Below are 20218 nucleotides of genomic sequence, written 5' to 3'. Positions count from 1 at the left end.
CACTCTGTTGATTTTCAAATCTCTAGGAGTCGGAACCTCATCTTTGCATGCTCCTATCAGTCATTCTCTGGTTTGTTCTGGTGTGCCTTAACCTCCTCAATGGTATCAACATGAATTCTTTCCGTACATTCCAGAATTTTGTACAGAAGTACAGCATAGGAAGTCCATGTGTTCAAATATATTCACCCATCTATCCATTCTTTCACTAATTCACTTAACAAAATTCAAGTGCCACACAGGATGTTGGATGGTAGAAAAGTGAAGATGAGAAAGATAAAACCTCTCCCATAATAAGTTCAAAATGTATAAGGGAGAGAGAAATACAGCATCCTAGCAGTAGGCTTATTAAACTAGTATGACATAAATGCACTAATGGGAAAAGCTGATGGAGTTAGGAAGAGTCTGTTTTAGTTAGTGTGATCAGAAAAGTATCCTACAAGAAACTGCATGTCATTCATTCATTCATTCATTCAATAAATATTTAACGTCTGGCTGCTACATACCAAGCACTCTCAAGATTTGATGAAGCGAAGATAAAGGTTGGAAGATACAGTCTCTATTTATTGGGAGTTCACATCCCAAAAGGAAAAGACTGAGTAAAACAATAACTACCAGAGTCTGAAAAACAATATCACCTTGACAGGACTGTGGCAGATGCTATTTGTCCTTATTTTTATTGTTTTGGATTAGTAAGGATATTATTCAGGCCACCATTTCATTCTGAGCACCTCACATTTAAAAGGAGTAAGCAAGGAGGTAAATGGCAGTTCCTAGGTTTGATTTTTTTCCAAGGCTGCTTATCAGAAAAATAAGAATTTTCATTGTTGCTCTGTCACTAAAAAAAAAAAAAAAAAGGTCAAATACATAAATTTTAATTAGCACACTTAAGTATTAGTATGCATTAGCCACTACTTATCTAGGTTAAAATCCAATGCCTAATTTAGAAAAACATAAAAGATAATTCAAACACCTAGTTAAAATAAATACATTATTAAGCTTTTTCTATTATTGGTTCATAATTACTGTTCATTTTAAACCTAGTTTGAATGGTTTTCATGGAGTTAGCTCAACCATAACATTCAGTTTTTCTCACTCTTAGATACAGCTCAAACTCACTTTGGATTTTAAGGCAGCTTTTATCAAAAATGCTTTTAGGCAACTTTTCCAGCCTCCCTGTTGTTCTCTCTAGAGGAAGAACACAACTACTTCTTCTACAATTCAATTTATATCAATAAACATGCACTGAATGCCCACCAAGTGCTTTGGAGATAAAAAGGTGGGTAAATCATAGTCCATTTCTTCAATGAGTTCATAATATATAACTGTGTTCTAGGAATTTTCAGAAAAAGAGGCAATTGACTGGTCAAAGAAAATGATCATTATGTGGTAAAACAGGCTTCTAAATTATCCGTGTTCTAAGAACAATGCTTCATTAAGTTACTTATTTCCTCTGGTTACAGCAGCTCAGAAAGAGAGAAAAAAAAATAGATCCTTGATTCCAGTATGTTTTTCCTGGACCACATAAAATCCAAACCAAGACCTTTCTACACTAACATGGAAATCCTTTCTTCTCAACCTATTCAGCATCCTTTTTCCATCAGGTGTTTATATGCAATCAATCAACTACAAAATCACACATTTTGTTACCACCTGCCTCCTTTCAATTCCCTCTTTTACAAGGGTTGTACCCCTGTCCACAACATACAGCATTTTACACACTTTACGGAGAGGAGAAAAAGTTGTGTGTGTGTATATATATTCCAAATATTATATTTACAAACCTCTAAATGCTATATATGCAGTACAATATTATAAAGTATAGTACGATATTGAAAGAGAGACTTTCAGAAATCGAAGAGTAATCAGAGGAAATAAGAGCAACAGACAATGCAAAACTATCATGTCATTGAACAACGCTTAAAATTCATTTTAGAAGTCTTGTTTATTTCTTAGACTTCCACGTTATTTAATGGATTAATAGGATTTTTTTTTCAATTTCTTAAGACTCTGTGAAATAAATTTACTTTTAGTATTTTCATAAATTACACTGTGCAGTATACTGGCAAATGAAGATTTACTGTATTTTCTCTTGGAAAATGTTTTCAAGGTAATCCTGAAGATTCTGTTTCCTTACTTCATTTAAGAGATTTGTAAATAACGTGCAGCCATGGCTATACATCATACCCTGAGGGACTTGGTCTTTTGTTAGAGAAACATACCCAGATGCTGTCCTCTTGTCGGTATTGTTTCCAGTTCCTGCCACTGTCACTGAACATCAGAAGGTAGCTGATCACCCAGTCTGAGCTCCCATATCCCCCTTGGGTGGCCACGGCGGTGATCTCCATTCTCTCTCCAAGATCAATCTGCAACCACTGGTATTTGTTTGACACAAGCGGAGACCAGCCACCAGCTCCTTTTGTGAAAACAGACACAAGCAAATTAGTCAAAATGAAGAAGAATTCATTAAAATCTATGTTTGTTGAGTAGAAATGCCAGTAAAACTGTATTCCTCTATGGAACTTAAGAAGGTCAAATTTCCAAATATAAAACTTCTCATAATTATAGAACAAATATTGAAAACTAAGAATTTACTAAAAATGGATGGAGCCTACATTAATTATTTTCATTACTAGGTTTTATAACCTCCTGACACTTGGGAGAACTAAGGTTCCCAAAGAGTATTTAAAGTGTTTAATCTGATAGATGAACATTCATGTCGACACTTGGAACTAGCATATTTGCTGCCCACATGAGTGACTGGGTAATGCTTTGGCCCTCAATCTCTTTGCACAGTGCTGGATTTAAGATAATACCTTCACGTTATGGTGGAACTAGAAAACTACCTTTGTTGTCTCATGTTTAGACTCTTTAGAGAAGGAAGTACAGCAATAAGCACTGGGTCATTAAGCATGGTCAAAGAATAATCCCTGCCCCGGAGGTGTATACAGTCATATAGGGGGAATAGACTTTGAGAAGCATGTTTGAAACACAATTTAAAAATGCTACTGGGTACAGCGTGTGCAGGGGACAATAAAAAGAGGGAGAGTTCTATAGAATTGTGGGGTGTATCCAGCTTCTAACACATGTGAGAGCCAACTATTAAATTCTCAGGAATTTTGCAAGCTGGTTGTTAAACACAGCCATTTTTGCAATTGGCCACAGTGAGTGTATTAACACCAAGGAAATTGGCAAACTCTACAAATCAACCCTACCTACCCCCCACCAGCCACTTTACCAGCACATCACCATTTTTCTCCCATCTGGAGGTGAGGGTGTGAGGATGGGAGATGGATGGGCAAGGGGTACCATCACAAAGCAAGCCGTGCTTGAGTGCTCAGGAGAAAAATAGGAGTCTGTTGAGCTTTCAAGAAAGGATGGATAGATAGACCAGAATTTATCATGTTTGGTTTTATTCAACACACAACTGAATATTACAGATGTGAAGGCTGTATGTCTTGTTAGGATATGTCTTCCTTCCAGTTTAATATAAAAATGCTTTATTTTGGGAATTTATTTATTCTAAGTAATGTTGACTTTGCTGCTTACATAAGTAATAAATAACCATTGTAAAAGTCATGAAATAAGGTTCAATGACATTTTTTAATCCATATTTCTTTAGTATTCGACAGCTATTTAAAATCAGTAGCTATTAAATGACACCTCAAACAAGAATATAGCACATTTTTCTTTACCTTATTGTTTTGCACCCACTATGAGGCTCTGATAATAAGTTCTGAAATTTTAGATAGAGATTACCATCCATTTATACACAGTACTTATGCTTTCATTCAAATATTATTCTTGACAGCTGTGCTCTGTTAAGTGGCGTCTTGAGCACAGTACCTGGAACAAACGATTCCCAAAACCTTCTGGTTAGCAAAGGACCATGGCTTTGAAGTGGTCAATGGGTGAATTTTTCCCTCCACCGTCCTGTACAGTCTTGCTCTTCTGCAAGGGCCTGTCAAAAGTTTGGAAGTAGAAAGTTTTTCTGGGTCTGATGTTAAGAAGCATCCTCAGTTCTCTTGCTGCTGCAACTGCTGATCTCTCTGTATCTATCATTTATTGCAAAGTAAAGAAGGAAAGGGTGAATGAGGAGACTCCATCCAGCCATCATCTTAATCCAGAAGTTCCACATTTGGAATTTTATCAATATCTGCTTATACCTCTGACACAATTCTAATTATTTTGCTTCTTGCTCTTTCTAGTTAATTTTAATGGTCTAAAGTCAGTAGTGAGGATCTATTTTTCAATCTTGAATTTCATAATATTTCTCTGGCATTTTTGATACTCCTTTATATACTAGTATTTAAAAAGTGAACATGTAAGAGAGGCGCAGTGAGAAAAAAAGAACCAGTGTGATTCTAGTGAGTTAAAATTGGATCAATTCCCATCAGGAGAAAGAGGAATCCCTCACTGACCGCTCCCCTTTCCCAGCATTGCTTACAGTTACAGCCGCATTAACCAACTTGAAACATTTGCAGTTAATTGACCTTGAACATTTCAATCTCTCACCTGTGGCGAAAAGGTACTACTGGTATGCAAATTAAGCTATATCATTAATGAGGTACGCCGATATACTAATGGAAATTCAGACGCTCCACAGTCTTTACCAAGTAATTTCAGCAGGATGAGTCGGCTGGAGGGAAACTGGAAATCCCTGCAGGGTTTTTAGAGCTGCACAGCTCTACAGACACACATGGTGTAAGTGTGTGACGGAGTGTTATATTTGTTCTCATTTTAAGGCAAATGTTGAATAGTAATATGGAAAATGTAAAAATACATTTTTTTGCAGAATGCATCGGTAATCGCAGCCTGTCTGTAACGACTAGTGGGGACAACAGCGTCAGGAAATGCAACTATATCTGAGGTTAGACTCCAACAGCTGTAAGGCCACGGTCAAGTCACCAAGATTTCTGGACATGGCTAACTCACAGCACTTGACAACATTCCAGCAAACCATGAAGTCTAGATTACTACACAAATAAAATGTTATTCATTACTTATTTTAAATATTACCTAAACCTTATTTGCTGGTCAAGCATTATTTGTCCTTATGATGCTTTTAATATGGCAAGATAGTCCACGTCACAAATAGACCAGGACCCCTGAGACAAAGGACCGTCTTTCCATAGCTCCGCCTATTATGTCGTCTCTGATGCTCAACCCACAAAACATAGACAAGGGTCTTGTGCTCACAACTCATCTTCTTTCCCAGATCACAGACTTCCTTTCTGTATTCCATCCTTATCTTTCTCCTGCCTTGACCTTTTCACTGAGCCTTGGTTTAAAAGAATGTCATAATTCTATCGAAACAGAAACATCTCTTGGCTCTTAAAACTATAGGCTGAAAAGTCACACTATTAATAAAAACCCTCCCCATTCCTGAGGCTCTTAAGTGTCACCACATTGCTATGAGAAGCGCCTGTTGATTTCTCTCACATTCAGCAACCATGCAAGTAAAAATGGTAGCTGTTACTTTTTGAATTGTGCCACAAATTATTATTGCTATAGATGCCAAACAAAAAGTTACGATCGTGGCAAAGTTGAGTTTTGAGGAAGTTTGGGTTACAGAATGATCACAAAACACAGCATCGCTTTTAGCTATTGCCTATCATTTTTAAACTTCAGATTCCCGAGGAACGTGCTTCTATGATATATGTTGCTGTGGACAGTAAGGAAAGAAAAGCAAACCAAAAGTTTCCCAGTACCTATTTTTGCTAAGCATGATACCAGAAATTTTATGTATCATATTAAACATAATTCTTAAAATTATCCAGTGAGATGAGATATGATTCAACCTCTCTTTCTTTTTTTCAGTTAAAAAAAAAGATTTCCAGAGGCTACATGAATTTGCACAATATTATGCAAATTATTGTGGCATAGGTGAGAAATTACTTATTTTTAAAACTCTGAATCTGTGTGATGATGTAATTTTTTAAAATTGCCTTTTTTATTCCTTACTTTTGTACTAATTATACAACTATCACTGCCCCAAGGTGGTTATTTGATTCCAAGAATATATTTGAATAATTTATTCAGTGTCATTTAATTATGAATAACCTAGTGAATTGTATTTAAGATTCTTATTTGTAGTATATTCGATATCACCAATATTTAGTTTTTATCAGGGAGGCACATCTTATAATTTCAGGGAAACGAAAGAAAAAAGTGAAGAAAAAAATCCTTAGGGGAGCCTTAAAATACAGAAAAGAATCACCTCTACCCATTAGCAATATTAAAAAAGACATGCCTGCTATCCCCAGCGGCCATCAGTGGAAGCAATGTGTCATGGCGAGTAAAGGAGAACCACACAGAAGGGGAGAGTCACAGATCTTTCTTAAGATTGAATGTGTAGGACACAGGTGTTCAAGGGCACAAAATACAAGTGAACATAGCTGAATTAGCTGAATGATGATTCTATCCGTCATTAGGGCATTTGCATTTCGAGAAGATAATTGACTTAATAAAAATTGCCATAAAAAAGTTTCCCTCTAAGATAATTACTTCTTTTCAAATGTGATTTCATCTAGATTTCCCCCAAGAGTCTGAGTTTGCCTGGGTCATTGTGATCTTGACATTAAACTACAATAATGAAAGGAAACGGAAAGAACATCGTGCAATATTTGTTTGGCTTCCTTAAATGGTGTGTGGTGTCTCCACGATGGCCATTTAAAGCCCTTTAACAGCATAGTTGTATTTTTAACAGCCTCATTCATTTTGCTGGAAGAAAGCAGGACTCTATTGATTCTGGGTGTCTGGCTGGTCTTCTGTCATGTACACTCCTATATCTTGGCATGGCCTTCGCTGGTCACAGTGATTGCTTCAAGGATAGGCAGGTGACTTGAGCCAGGCCAACGGGCCAATTACAGAGTTTTGTTGGGACTACTGGAGAAGAGACCCTCTATTCTGCTGTGGATGCTGGGAGGATGCGATATAGGCTTGGAGCTATCACCGTGCCTGAGTGAAGCCAATATAAAGGGAAGCAGAGCTGCGAGGTGAAAGGAGACCGAGTTCTGACGCCGCAGCTACCACTGAGCCCTGCTGTGCCTGCAGTGCATAGCCTCAGATTTCCCACTACATGAGTCTTGAGATAGCCCCTAATACTGAACCTATGCAGGGTGCTTCAGCAATTCTCCTCTCCTGCCTCATTATTTTTTCTTCTTTAAAAACAAATCATTTCCATCAATGTATAGCATGCTACTGTTTTTCCTATCTTAAAAGAAAAAGAAGAAAACAGCTTCTCTTAACTCCACTCTACTTTTTTTTTGCTTCTTTTTATAATTAACACTCTTCAAGTAAGATGTCCATACATACTGTACAATTTTTCTCAGCCTAGTCTCTCTTAGACCAACTCCAATCAGACTTTCACTTCCTCTCAGTCTATTGAAATTGTGCTTGTCAAGGTCACCAAATGACTCCATATTGGTAAATTTAGTGGTCAATGGTTTCAGTCTTCATATCATTGACCTAATAGTGACATTTGATCATTTTGAGCACACTCTATACCATGATAGATTTCGTTCACTAAGCTTCCACAAAAGCACATCCTCTTGATTTTCTTCCAGCTCGCTGGCTGTTCCTTCTCAGTCTCCACTGCTAATTCTTCCTTTTATCTCAAGTCCTTTCTTCAGGATGAAATACTTCATGACTACGTTCATTTTCCTGTTTCTTTACTATCTATCTTCACTCCTTGTTGACCTCACAGCCTCATGGATTTAAACTTTACATATGTGCCAATAATTCCTAATTACTATCTCTGCCCCACATCTCTTCCCTAAACTCCAGTCTTGCATATCCAACTCTCTGCTTGATATCTCCAACATTTCCAAAAGTGAACTCCCATTCTTCCCCACAAATCCTATTCTATCCACAGCCTTCCCACACCCAGTTTATGGCAATTCAATTCCACCTGTGGTTGCTCAGACAAAACACATGATGTCAAGATTAGCTCCTTTTTTTCTCTCAGGCCATGCTACCAAACTGGAAAATGCTGTTGGAGCTACTCTACAGACAAGAACCTGATGATTTCCATGCTCACTGCTACTCCTTTGTATCAAGCCACATTCTTCTAGCCTGGGTTCTTGCAATAGCCTCCTAACAAGTCTCCCTCTTCCATTTTTGCCCACATAGACTCTGTTCTCAATGCAACTGGCTTTTAAAAGTCTGTTCCTTTTAAAATATCACTCCTATGCTCAAAATACTGCAACGACACTCAATTTCACAAGCAGTGAAAGGCAAAATCCTTACTATATGGCCTAAAAGTTCTAGAGTATCTGCTCCTCTTAAGTCATACCCACGCCATCTCTGGCAGCCTCTCTCACTCTTCTCTCCAGCTCATCCTTCTCCATTGACAGTGGCCTACTTGCTGTTCTTTGTGGGAAAGGCATTCTACCTCAGGTGCTTTGTTAAGCTGTTTTTCCTCCTTGGGATGTTCTTTGAGATACACTGAGCTAACTGCTTTATCTCCTCACATCTTACCTTCTCACAGAGGGTTGTATCTCCTGACCTCCCTGATTCAAAATTTCACCCACCCAGCACTCTGGCTCCCATTTGTCTTATCCTGAACTATGTTCTTGTTCTTTTTTTTTTTTTTTTTTTTTTTTTTACCCAAATTGCCACCTTTTAAGAAGGTGTATGATTCTCTTATTTACTATATTTATTATTTACCCTCTGTCTTGGCCCATTGAAATATAAGCTCTATAAGGCCAGGGATCCTCACCTATGTTGTTCACTGATAGATCCCAACTGTGTTGCACACTGCCTGTCACAGAGTAGAGGTTTAATAAACATTTACTGCATAAATGAATGAAATAAATCTGTAGCCATATGGGTACAATAAGACATGCAGTCACCAAACTAGCAGCAAAGCTGGAACTGGAGCCAAGCTGAGTAGAAGTCTAGACACTTCTCTTTACAGCCTAGAATTTTTGATTGGGTCCCCAAAGAGAAGGTTAGGAACTGCACTGGCCTAGATGCACACATACACACACACACACACACACACACACACACACACACACACACACACAGAGGCTACCAATTGCCTCACAGTTACATAGTTTAATCACTTGTAAACTACATTTCCTAGGTGCATTTATTGTTTTGCTTTGAAATTTTTGATACAATGAAAAAGAAATGCATTTTCACTTCATCTCCCCAGCAAGGTTCTAAATTAATAATACCTCACTAAATTCTCTTAGGTTTCAGTTCTTTGTTGTCAATCAATTTCCCTTTGTGGCAAATTGGCAGACTTTCAGTCTCACTTCTTGCATTGCCAGATCAAACATTCCTAAAATATTAAATAATTCAATGGATTGAAAAGTAAATATTTATGTCCTTTCTCTGTTCAGGTATTTTGATTTGCAAATTTGATTTGCAAACTTTTGTGACAGCCAATTTCCTTTGGAAAGCTAGAATCAAATTACAAAAACACCAAATTCTGCTCTTAATATTTTTTCACCACAGCAAATCTTCACTTTATCCAAATTAGCAGAGTTTTGGAAAAGAGAATTGTAGCACCTGATATGCAGAAATTCGGATGATAATCAGGATTTGCCCATGTTTTGCTTTCTAAGTCCATTGTAATACTTTTCTAAAAATTTCCATTTAGATCTGTTACAGTGAGGCAGAACATTTCAGTAAATGACATCATACATCAGAGAGAGCATGCTGACAGTAACCTAGAGGTTTAAAATACATGATTTGTTCTCTACGTTCTTTTTGTATCTTCCCCAGCCAGACTGAGATGATAAGCAGTCATGAGCCAAAAGTCCTCATAATATCTCTCCTTCTGGGTCAGCAAACTGATGTCACTCCTTTACACCCAACAGACATCATTTGCCCATCATGGACAGAAAAGCCAGACATTAGAGAATAATCAGGGCATAATATATCAAGGAGCTATACACTGCAAAACCAATTCCAGGGATTTGATTGATTTAAATCATTTAAATATTTTCCCAATTTGCAAAAGTGTTTGCACATCTTCATATAGCATCATGCTTTCATTTAATGAGGGGTGTTTACCTCTGGATTTAGGTTTTGGTGAATTCAATCTTGGAAACACATACCCTGTTTAAGTCGTGGCTTATTCCTCTTTAAGTGTTATTTCACTGTGGAAATTTTAATTCTGCAGGTAATGGAAATAAATATTATTGATGTCTGTCATCTCTGAGTGAGTGTTGAAATACCAGTACAGTTTAGAAGTCAAGCGCAGGCCACCACAGTTTTTCCTGCAGATCCTCTAAGCTATAACTCTCCCCTCTTACTTTACCACTGATATGATCTTATCACCCTTCTCTGCAAATCTCATCAAAGGTTTGATCTCCTAGAGCCTACCCCTTTGATTCTAGGTGCTTTTTACTTATTTATTTATTTTTAAATTCTTACAGTCATGCCTCTAGATTTGGGACAGGGAGAAAACAAAGACTCAGAGAGATAAGAACTTCAAAACTAATATAATTTTTCATCCTAACAGGGACTTAAGAAGATAGTTAATTTATTTTCTAAAACAGAACAAGAAAATTTATGGAAATTTTAAAAATACACCATAGTGGAAACTTACAAAAAAAGAGGGGGCTGGGGAAAAAAAGTGAGAAAACCTCCCAGGGTTATATTGCCAGAAAGGGAGAAAAATTGAAAATTCAAGAAATAAATCTGTAAAGGCTACAGAGATGTTTCAGAACATGAAAACAGAAAATTGGGAGGGAGAATACTAACCAAGAGAAAGCAAGGGGCGAAATCTTCAGACTGAAGAAGTCCATTGAGTTCTGAGCAGGATGAATGTAGAAAGATACCCCTTATCCCACCTAGAGATTCTTCATGAAAAATCAGAATGTCAAATTTAAAGAGAAGATCCCAAATTGCGGTCGGGGTTACTGCTTCTAGGGGGAGTGGCGGCCGGTAGCCGAGCCCTCAGCTCTCGGGGCTGCTTAAAGGGTACCGGCGGCGGGGGCTCTTTCCCGGAGGCGAGGGCGAGGCGGAGGACGTGGCCAGGGTCCTCGGCGAGAGGCGTGCAAGGTGTGGAGGGCGGCGATAAGGACAAAAACACTCTTCATCCAGTAGGAGTATGCGCCAAAGAGATTTATTCAGGGGTGATTACAGGTTATATAGGCTGGTAAGAGGGGCAGGGCTGGAAAGGAGGTGAAGTAGCCTAAAATGGCAATACTGAAGGGAGAGGGGCTAGGATTGGTTCTGAGAGGACGCAGGAGCCATTGCAGCGGGCGGGGGTTGTTTTGGCCACGGTGCATGCGCACTGGCGGTGGCAGGAGTGGCCTTGGCACAAGGGAGTATGTGGGTAAGATAAGGAAGTGGGGAAAGGGCAGTTGGGAGAAAGGCGGTTTCCTCCGGCAAGCCTCCCCTGCCAGTGGCATTTTGGGTGAGGAAAAGGGAGCTGCCTCGACCTCGCTCCCCAGGCTCGGGGGGGCTGCAGAGGGCACTCACGCCCGTACCTACTACCCTCCCCAGGGGGTGATATCAGGTCCCCTGGCCCAGGCCTGGCAAGCCGAGGTACAAGCTCAGCTACCCGCAATTCCCCTTTCTTTTCTAATTAGAGGAAGAGGCTTTACCGGAGAGGCCCGCTAAGGGTGAGGGAAGGGGGAGGTCAGGGAAGGGAAAAAGGGGTTGACGGTGGCTCAGCGAGGCTGGAGCTCAGTGTTGGTGTGGTGCCCGGGCGCTCGACAAGGGCTTTGCTGCAGCGGGTTGGGCGAAGGTGAGGGGTTTAAAGTTCAGGGGTTCAGAGAAGCTGGAACTCGAGGCGAGAGCGATGTTCAGGTGATTGAGAAGGGCCTCGCGGTCGGCGGGTTGACCGGTGGCGTTGAGGTTGCGAAGGGTTGGCTGTCATCTTGGAGTGGGGGGCGTCAGAGGTGGCGAGTCGTTGATACTGGATTTGCACGAACGAGGAAAAAAGGGCATCTGTTTGTTTTCTTACAAGCTGGACAATTTTGCGGATGAGGCAGGGTCCTAAGATGAGAGCTAGAATAATTATTAATAGGGGGCCAAGAAAAGGAAGGATGTATGGGAGGATGAGAGTGAAAAAACTGGACCAATAATTGGTGGCTTCACGATCTCTTTTACGCTTTTCCAGTCCCTCTCGGACCCTTTTCAGGCTGTCCTCGACGAGACCTGTGGAATTGGCATAAACACAGCACTCTTCTCCTAGGGCGGCGCAGAGGCCTCCTTCTTTGAGGAGGAGAAGGTCAAGACCTCGGCGGTTTTGGAGCACGACTTCAGAGAGGGAATTGACAGAATTTTTTAGATGGTAAATAGCGTTTTGTAAGTGACGAATGTCCTCGTCAACAGCCGCCCTGAGGTGAGTTAGGGCGGAGCCTTGACTGGCTAGTGCAGCGATTCCGGTGCCAGTGCCGGCAAGACCTAGGAGGGAGGCAATTGTGAGGGCGGTGATGGGCTCTCGCTTTTGTAGAAGGGCAGGAGCTGCAGTTCTTTCCAGACGGAGGAAGAAGTCTTCCTCGCTGTGGTACAGGACCCTAGGGATAAGGACAATTAGGAGGCAAGTTTCTTTATATTCACTGATGATATTCGTGCTGAGACAGGGGGTAAGTCCTGTAGAGGAGCAGAGCCATTGGGAGGAGTTATGAGGAATGAGAAATTTTGCCGAGCTGCTGGGAAATGAGTAGCTGGCACAGGCAGTGAGGTCGGGAGAGTTACTGGAGCGAGGGCGGACGCACTTTCCCGTATAGGAGACTGAATGAAAGGTCAGGGGGACGGCAGAGGTATTCCAATTGCATTCTAAGGGGCTGTCTTCTGTGCTTTCTGAAAAGGAGAGGTTGGAGGCAACGGGCTCGTACAGTGAGGAAGAGGTGGAGAGGCAGAGCCAGCAGGATGAGGTAAAATTGGGGTTGGAGGAGTTTACTGAGGCAAAGGCGGCTTGGATGAGGCTGAGGAGGGGAGAGGAATAACGAGAAGGGGGCAGAAAAGGTTGGGGTGGTGGGGTAGGCGATGCGTTGTTTGCAGCTGAGGTGCGGCTGGTTGGAGCTGAGGTGCGGCTGGAGAGCTGTGGAAAAAGGGGGTTAATGACTTTATTGGGACCAATGTTAAAGGGCTTTTTTAGTACAGCCTCCTTTTTTATTAGAATAAGTGATCCTCGGTCGGCTCCTTTCTCATAGATTCTGAAGCCCCAAGTTTGACCGAGTAACCAGGAGGGATCAGTGGGGAGCTGCACTGTAAGATTAAGATGTGTGCAGGATTTCTTACTTTCTTGGCCGAGCCAGTTAACAGTAGGGAGTTTGCACCCTGTAGGGGCTCACTTTAGGGTAAGGTAATGATTAGGAACAGGAGGCTTCCAATTAGTGGCTAATGTTTCACACCCCCAGTATGCACAGTAGTACTCGTTGGGGGAATTACAGTACGATTTTCCAGGATTTGAGGATGGGCACATGTAATATTGGGTCTGGGGATCACTTACCTTTTGAGCGCAGGTTTCTTCGACTCTGGAGACAAAGGTGGCGAAAGGCTTACTCGGCTCCTGGAAGAGCTTGGTGAATTTATTAGGCCGACAGGCAGAGCAGTTGGCAAATGCTCGTAAGGCGATTCCCCAAAGGATAGGCCAAAAGGTGGCAGGTGCATTAATATAAGCAGACGCATTTAGAAACGCTCCAGTGCCCAAATAGGCTTCGGGGGGATGATAGACTCCAATGGCTGCATCTTGCTCACTTTGCTTAGCTGCTTCTGCCTGGAAGTGAGCACGCCAGTCAACAAACTGACCGGGGTTAAAAATTGAACAGGCAAGCGAGGCCCAGTCTTGGGGGAGGCAATAGTTCATGGCGAGATCCTGCAGTATTTGGGAAGCATATGGGCTACCTAACCCGTCCTCCTTGACGGCCTTGCGAAGCTGCTTGATAGTATCTGAGTCAATGGGATACCAGTCATGCGGCCTCTGTGGGGTGGGGGCAAGGTTAAGAGGAAAGCAGCGAAAAGCACGAGAGAAAGGAGGATGCGCTTGCAGAGGGCCTGGGGCGGGAGTGGGGGTAGGGGGAGCGTTGCCCCAAGGATTGCCTTGAGGTGCAGAAGGCAGCCAGGGGTTGTTAGTCGGCAGGGTGGGAGGAGCGGCGGCAGCTGCCAGTAGCGGCTCCGAGGGGGAGCTCGCCGGAGGGGGAGGCGGAAGTGGGAGGCCCCAAGCGTCGCAAGACGGCGGCGCGGTGGGCGTGGCTAAGACACAAGAAGGTGGATCAGCTCCGCCCTGTGAAAGGGTGGGGCCCAAGGCATAAGATGGTGGACTAGCTCCGCCCTGTGGAAGGGCGGGGTAAAGCATATGCGGTTTCCGGCCCAGCTTAGGGCTGATGTCATCGCTTGGATTTAACGGGGCCTCGATCAGGGGGGAGGGAGCCTTGAAGGCAGGAGCGGATGGTTATTAGAGTGGGGAGCAAGCCGGGAGGGAAGCGCTGGCTCTCATGTTCCATGGCGTTGGTGACTCGATCAATAAGGCGATCATAAGTAACAGGGTCCCAAAGATGGCAAGTGGTGAGCCATGGGTTAAAGGGCAGCAGGAGATCCCAGTATATCTGCAGCTGCCGGACAGACACTTTACAGCGATGCGTGTCTAGGAGACCCGCTAGAGCACGAACTTGAGGTGCCTGACATGTAGATATACGATTACCCATAGCTGAGGGGAGAGGAGGGGGAGTTGTTCCCGAGCCGGGCCGGCCGGCTGGCGGGGAGGAGGAGGAGGAGTTGTTTACCGAGCAGAGAGAATGAGATAAACTGTGGCTGCAAGGCCGAAGGAGACGGCGAGAGCAGAAAGCAGTGCCCTTTGGCAACGAGAGCAGTCAGGGGGGGGCGGTTGCAAAGAGGCACACGGCGCCAAATGAGGAAACAAAGATACAAAGAACTACAGCAAAGTAATGGAGGGGAAGAGGGAGAGTGTTAGGAGGAACGGGGGTCATAGAAGTGCACATACAAGAGGACGAAGAGAGCGTGGGGGAATACTCCTACTGGATGAAGAGAGCGTGGGGGAAGGGAGGAGCGGCTTCGGAGCAAGGAACCTCCCACGGCTCCGGAAGCGGCGAGGGAGAGGCGGCCCTTACCTTGCAGGCGAGGAAATGGGAAGCTGGAGGGGCGTCCGGGCGAGCGGGTGACCTGCCAAACTGTCGTGTGGAGACGTTCCTCACACGGGGCACCAGTTGCGGTCGGGGTTACTGCTTCTAGGGGGAGTGGCGGCCGGTAGCCGAGCCCTCAGCTCTCGGGGCTGCTTAAAGGGTACCGGCGGCGGGGGCTCTTTCCCGGAGGCGAGGGCGAGGCGGAGGACGTGGCCAGGGTCCTCGGCGAGAGGCGTGCAAGGTGTGGAGGGCGGCGATAAGGACAAAAACACTCTTCATCCAGTAGGAGTATGCGCCAAAGAGATTTATTCAGGGGTGATTACAGGTTATATAGGCTGGTAAGAGGGGCAGGGCTGGAAAGGAGGTGAAGTAGCCTAAAATGGCAATACTGAAGGGAGAGGGGCTAGGATTGGTTCTGAGAGGACGCAGGAGCCATTGCAGCGGGCGGGGGTTGTTTTGGCCACGGTGCATGCGCACTGGCGGTGGCAGGAGTGGCCTTGGCACAAGGGAGTATGTGGGTAAGATAAGGAAGTGGGGAAAGGGCAGTTGGGAGAAAGGCGGTTTCCTCCGGCAAGCCTCCCCTGCCAGTGGCATTTTGGGTGAGGAAAAGGGAGCTGCCTCGACCTCGCTCCCCAGGCTCGGGGGGGCTGCAGAGGGCACTCACGCCCGTACCTACTACCCTCCCCAGGGGGTGATATCAGGTCCCCTGGCCCAGGCCTGGCAAGCCGAGGTACAAGCTCAGCTACCCGCACCAAATGCCCTCTGAGAGAAAAGAATGTTAGTTGTAAGTGAACATTAGATTTTGCATCATAACTTTTAGCAGGAGTATTGGATGCTGGGAGTCAATGGAGAATAAACTTCAACAAGGATAGAGAAAATGACTTTGAATTTAGAATTTATGCCCCCAAAATTATCTATCAAGTATGAAGACAAACTACAGATATTTTCAGATATGTAAGGTATTAGAAATTTATTTCCCACAGATTTTTCTAAATATATTATGGGTGGATGTAAGGCAGGGCAATAAAATATAATTCAGGAAAGAGGAAGAAATAAAACAATAGAGGATCTAACCCTGGAATAAGTTGAGAGAGAAAAAAAAAAATCCCAGGAGGACTGGTAGGCAGCAGAACCAGAAAGGATTCCATACATATTAGACATTTTTAATGGCATAATGTCAGTAATACAGTTCAGCATGGATATGTTTCATCTGTCAACAAGAGCAGATGAATTCTAGAAACTCCAAAGGGTAGGGGTGGGGGATGGGGAGCTGTATAGGAAAATAACAGTCCTAAAACATGTCATGATGCTAAGCAATTATATAAACATGTTGAAAAGAAAATTAATCTGGCTTTGATTCTTAGAACATTCTCCTCTGAAAGACAGACACTTGATGACTTAGGATTCCATCTCCTTTTCTACAGACCCAACCATATGCTGTGATCTTGTGGCCAATGATACTTACTTAACTATAATGTTGAAAGCAGTGGTTTTGGACTTCCACTGGAAGAACCACCCTATAGAAAACCATGGCATGTTTGATTGTTAATAAAAGAAAGGAGCATTACATAATAAACCTTAACAGCACAAACGTAATAGAACGTAATTGTAGAGATGAGAGAAGGAGGAAATCGAGGGGGTTAGAGAGGAAGGGTTGAAACAAGTGCAGAGGCCCTAACTTCCACTTTTTACAAACCTAGAGTTAAGAGGTTAATGGACCTATAAACAGAGTTTTAAGTATATAATTTATGCAAAAAGAATGGATTCGATGATCATAAAGTAGATGTGTGCAAAAATGCATCTTTTATATTTTCAATCTCATTCAGCAGTGGAAAACTTAACCTAGTTGCTTCTAGATGTTAATGCACCTACAGACTAAACCTTAGGTGTATGTGCTGGTTTGAATCTGTTATGTATCCTATAAAAAAGCCATGTTCTTTAATGCCATCTCCTGGGGGCAGACCTGTTACGGGTGAGACCTTTTGATTAGGTTGTTACCATGGAGATGTGACCCACCCAATTGTGGGTGAGACCTTTTGATTAGATTATTTCCACCTAGGTGTGACCCCACCCATTCAAAGTGGGTCTTGATTAGTTTACTGGAGTCCTTAAGAGAGTTCAGGGGCTAACACAACAACCAACATATGCCAGGGAAGCCCCCCACGCCCCCACCATCATGCATCATCTGTGTTTCTGACACACTAACTGCCATTTCAGAAAAGAGTAGAGGAAAAGTTAGGAAATTGGAAAAACTGAACATTTACCTGGATGAGAACAACACATCTAAAGAACCCAATATACCCTGCAGAAGTTTCGGATGTTGTGATCTGATATGTGGACACATATGGGAAATAGTCTCTTGGTGAATAACCTTAAAACAATACTTACTGCTGCTAAAGTTTTGACAATCATGAAAAATGTGGTCGGTGTTTTCATATCATTCCTTAACAACTTACATAACCTTCAGCCTCAGAGGTTTGAAACTGGCCGAACAAATTCAGATAAGCCAATATTTCAGATCTGAATGATTGATCTACTGTATTATCTTTGTGGGTATTTTGCTGGGGTTCTAACATGCCAAAGCTGCTTAGTTATGCCCTTTATATGAATCATTATTTTATGAAGCTGTATGCATATTCTCAAAAATAAGGTTATCTGCATGTGTGTATATATAAGAGGTCAACCAGAATTGATGCATCTATCCAACTCAGAAAGAATTTTGTCATAAGGAGCACTGAAACAGTTGTTTGCTCTCTAGAGAAAAATCACTCAACATTCACTGGGCATCTCAATGATTTTTGGCAAAAACTAGGGAGACATAAGCATAAATATGTATTATCTATTGCCCTTGATACATATTATGTTCTACAATAGCATGGTAGAATGGGAGGCAAACAGAATTTAATGACTGAGGGGAGCAGATACAATATTCCCTTATGCACACATTCCATTCTAGAAATTCTTTGGATTGCAGACCTTTTTGCAGCACAAATAAATTGCCTCCTTTAACATCCAATCACCTTGGCTGGCTCCACCTGCCTTCTAGCCTATAAACAAAGGAGAGGAATATACAATGGTTATGATTTTATGAAAAATTCACTTTTGTGAGGTTTATGTCTAAGTTGTGATACATTACTATTAACTTTGCCAGGGATTGGCACTCTTTCAGATCTTCTGAAATTATTCTCAGTTATTACATGTGTTTTCAATGATTATGTCTTTAAATAAAATAAAGTTCCATAATATTTAATTTTTGGATACTGCATTGTGCTAAAATAGCGAAGAGTTCAAATAGAGGCAAATGTAGTTAACCACCACTGTGTGATGTTTTCCCGTCTAGGCACTTTTCCTTTATTTATAAATCTGATTTTAATCTCTGGTCATTAACTTGGTCATTAACTTGTAACATGCACTTGTCACTGCACCTTCTAAATTGAGAAATAAATATTTGTCAAATGAACTGCCATGAATTATTTTGTTTTGGAAAACACAGGCAAATATTTCCCTGGAAATGCCAATATTAAAAAAAAAACCTATTGTTTTGAGGGAACATGATCAGGTCATCCAGGATGAGAAAGTTGAAGTGTATGAAGAAGAGAAAAAATATATCATTTTGCTCTGTTTATCTCCATCTTATTTCTATTTATACCACATAAGGGAAAGTTCTAAATTGTCCTTTTTGATAAAATGAAAGTCTCACAAAGCAACCTCAATTCCACTCAAACCTATGAGTCTTTTATGCAACTGTGGGGCACTACCTATCATAGTTCATGGTCTCTAGTGTATATTGATCCATTGAGTCATAATAAAGCAGTGCTTTCAGCTGGGAATGAGAGTTAAGGCAAACATTTTCCAGATCAGAAAAAACAGATAAAGGAAAAAAAAAAAAAAAATAGGACATGCTTCTGCCCAGCCAATTTCAAATCGCTTCTGGCAATGCTATGAATCTCATCAGCACCCCTGCATTTTCACGTTCCCTCTATTACCACGGAGGAGAATAAAGTATCCTAGGAGAAGCAGTCCAATGCATGGTCATGACAAGAGCTACAATAATTATAAAAAGCAAATACTTTTGAGAAGCAAAATGGAGACTCAAATACCAGAATAGATTATTATGTTACAGTTGATGTTATTTTTTTCTGTCTTCTGTCTGAATATTTTTGTAACCCACAGATTCTTAGGAAGAAACTTGAGATAAAAAAATAAAGGTCAATTTGTTGTTGTTATTTAGAACATAGCTTCGGCATGGAGAATTTTGGTTTTTCATAAGAAGTTAAGGAAAGTTAAAAATTTTAAAAATTAGGAAATGAGAATGTAAGATTTATAGCATCAGCCAAGCTCTAGTCAAACATAAATGTCAAAAAAGCTTATATTTCCATTTAATGGCACCAAATTTTCCTCCAACAGATGCATAACTGTAGAAGAACACTGTGTTGTGGCATGTGTCTTTCATGAAGTTTTTAAAGTCTATAATATTTGCAAAATTACATGCAATCCTGGATGTGAATTTTCCAGCATTTTATGCTCTTTGAATAAAAATGGGAGGAGCAATATGACAGTATGGATATTATATACAGGGAGACCTCCAAAATGGTATACAAACAGAGCTCAATAATGAATTCTTGATTTTCATGATTTCGGAGGGATAATGTTTTCCAAGGCAAAAGAATAACAGCTTTTTGCTTTTGCTGTGCTGGTGTCCTGTATCTTTATAATATCCATTTAGGTCAGAAAGTGAGCTGAGAATAAAACCATCAGGAAATGTGGCTAAATCAGAAGTCATGGTCAAAATTCTGCCTCATAGGGCGAGCCCCTGCTATTCTGGCTCCAGGTGAAATTGCAACTTCGTGTTGTGTTTTGTTTTGTTTTGTTTTGTTTTTTCTTTATGCCCCAGACCAGCCCTTTACAGCATTCTTCATAGATCTCCCTTTCCTGACTCTTGTTAAAAGGCTAATGTGGCTTTCTTCTCCTTTTACCCTACATACTTGTTGGACTATGTCTCTCATGCCTGGAGCTGCAATGATGTCTTTTTGGATGATGAAGCCTAAATTTTTATCTCTAGCCCTGACTTTCCTTTGAAATCCATAGCCTGAGTCCTGAATGCTTCCTAGATAATTTATTCAGGGACAACCCACATATATCTCAAACTCACTATTCCAAAAATG

The 20218-nt window shown here is 41.7% G+C and overlaps 1 protein-coding gene across 5 annotated transcripts in view; it reads right to left on the bottom strand.

The window, feature by feature from the left end:
• The window catches only part of CNTNAP4 (contactin associated protein family member 4), a 293265-nt gene that overhangs the window by 186557 nt on the left and 86490 nt on the right, over positions 1-20218 (bottom strand). For all 5 annotated transcript variants that reach the window (XM_037815806.1, XM_037815809.1, XM_037815808.1 and 2 more), the window contains exon 3: positions 2220-2413. In XM_037815806.1, the coding sequence (XP_037671734.1) occupies positions 2220-2413 (194 nt within the window). The remainder of the gene's footprint in view (positions 1-2219; positions 2414-20218) is intronic.

Source organism: Choloepus didactylus, chromosome 22 (assembly GCF_015220235.1).
Source record: "Choloepus didactylus isolate mChoDid1 chromosome 22, mChoDid1.pri, whole genome shotgun sequence".
NCBI classification, from domain to species: Eukaryota; Metazoa; Chordata; class Mammalia; order Pilosa; family Megalonychidae; genus Choloepus; species Choloepus didactylus.
The sequence above is the reverse complement of the archived record's forward strand: the minus strand, read 5'-3'. Positions and strand labels throughout refer to the sequence as shown.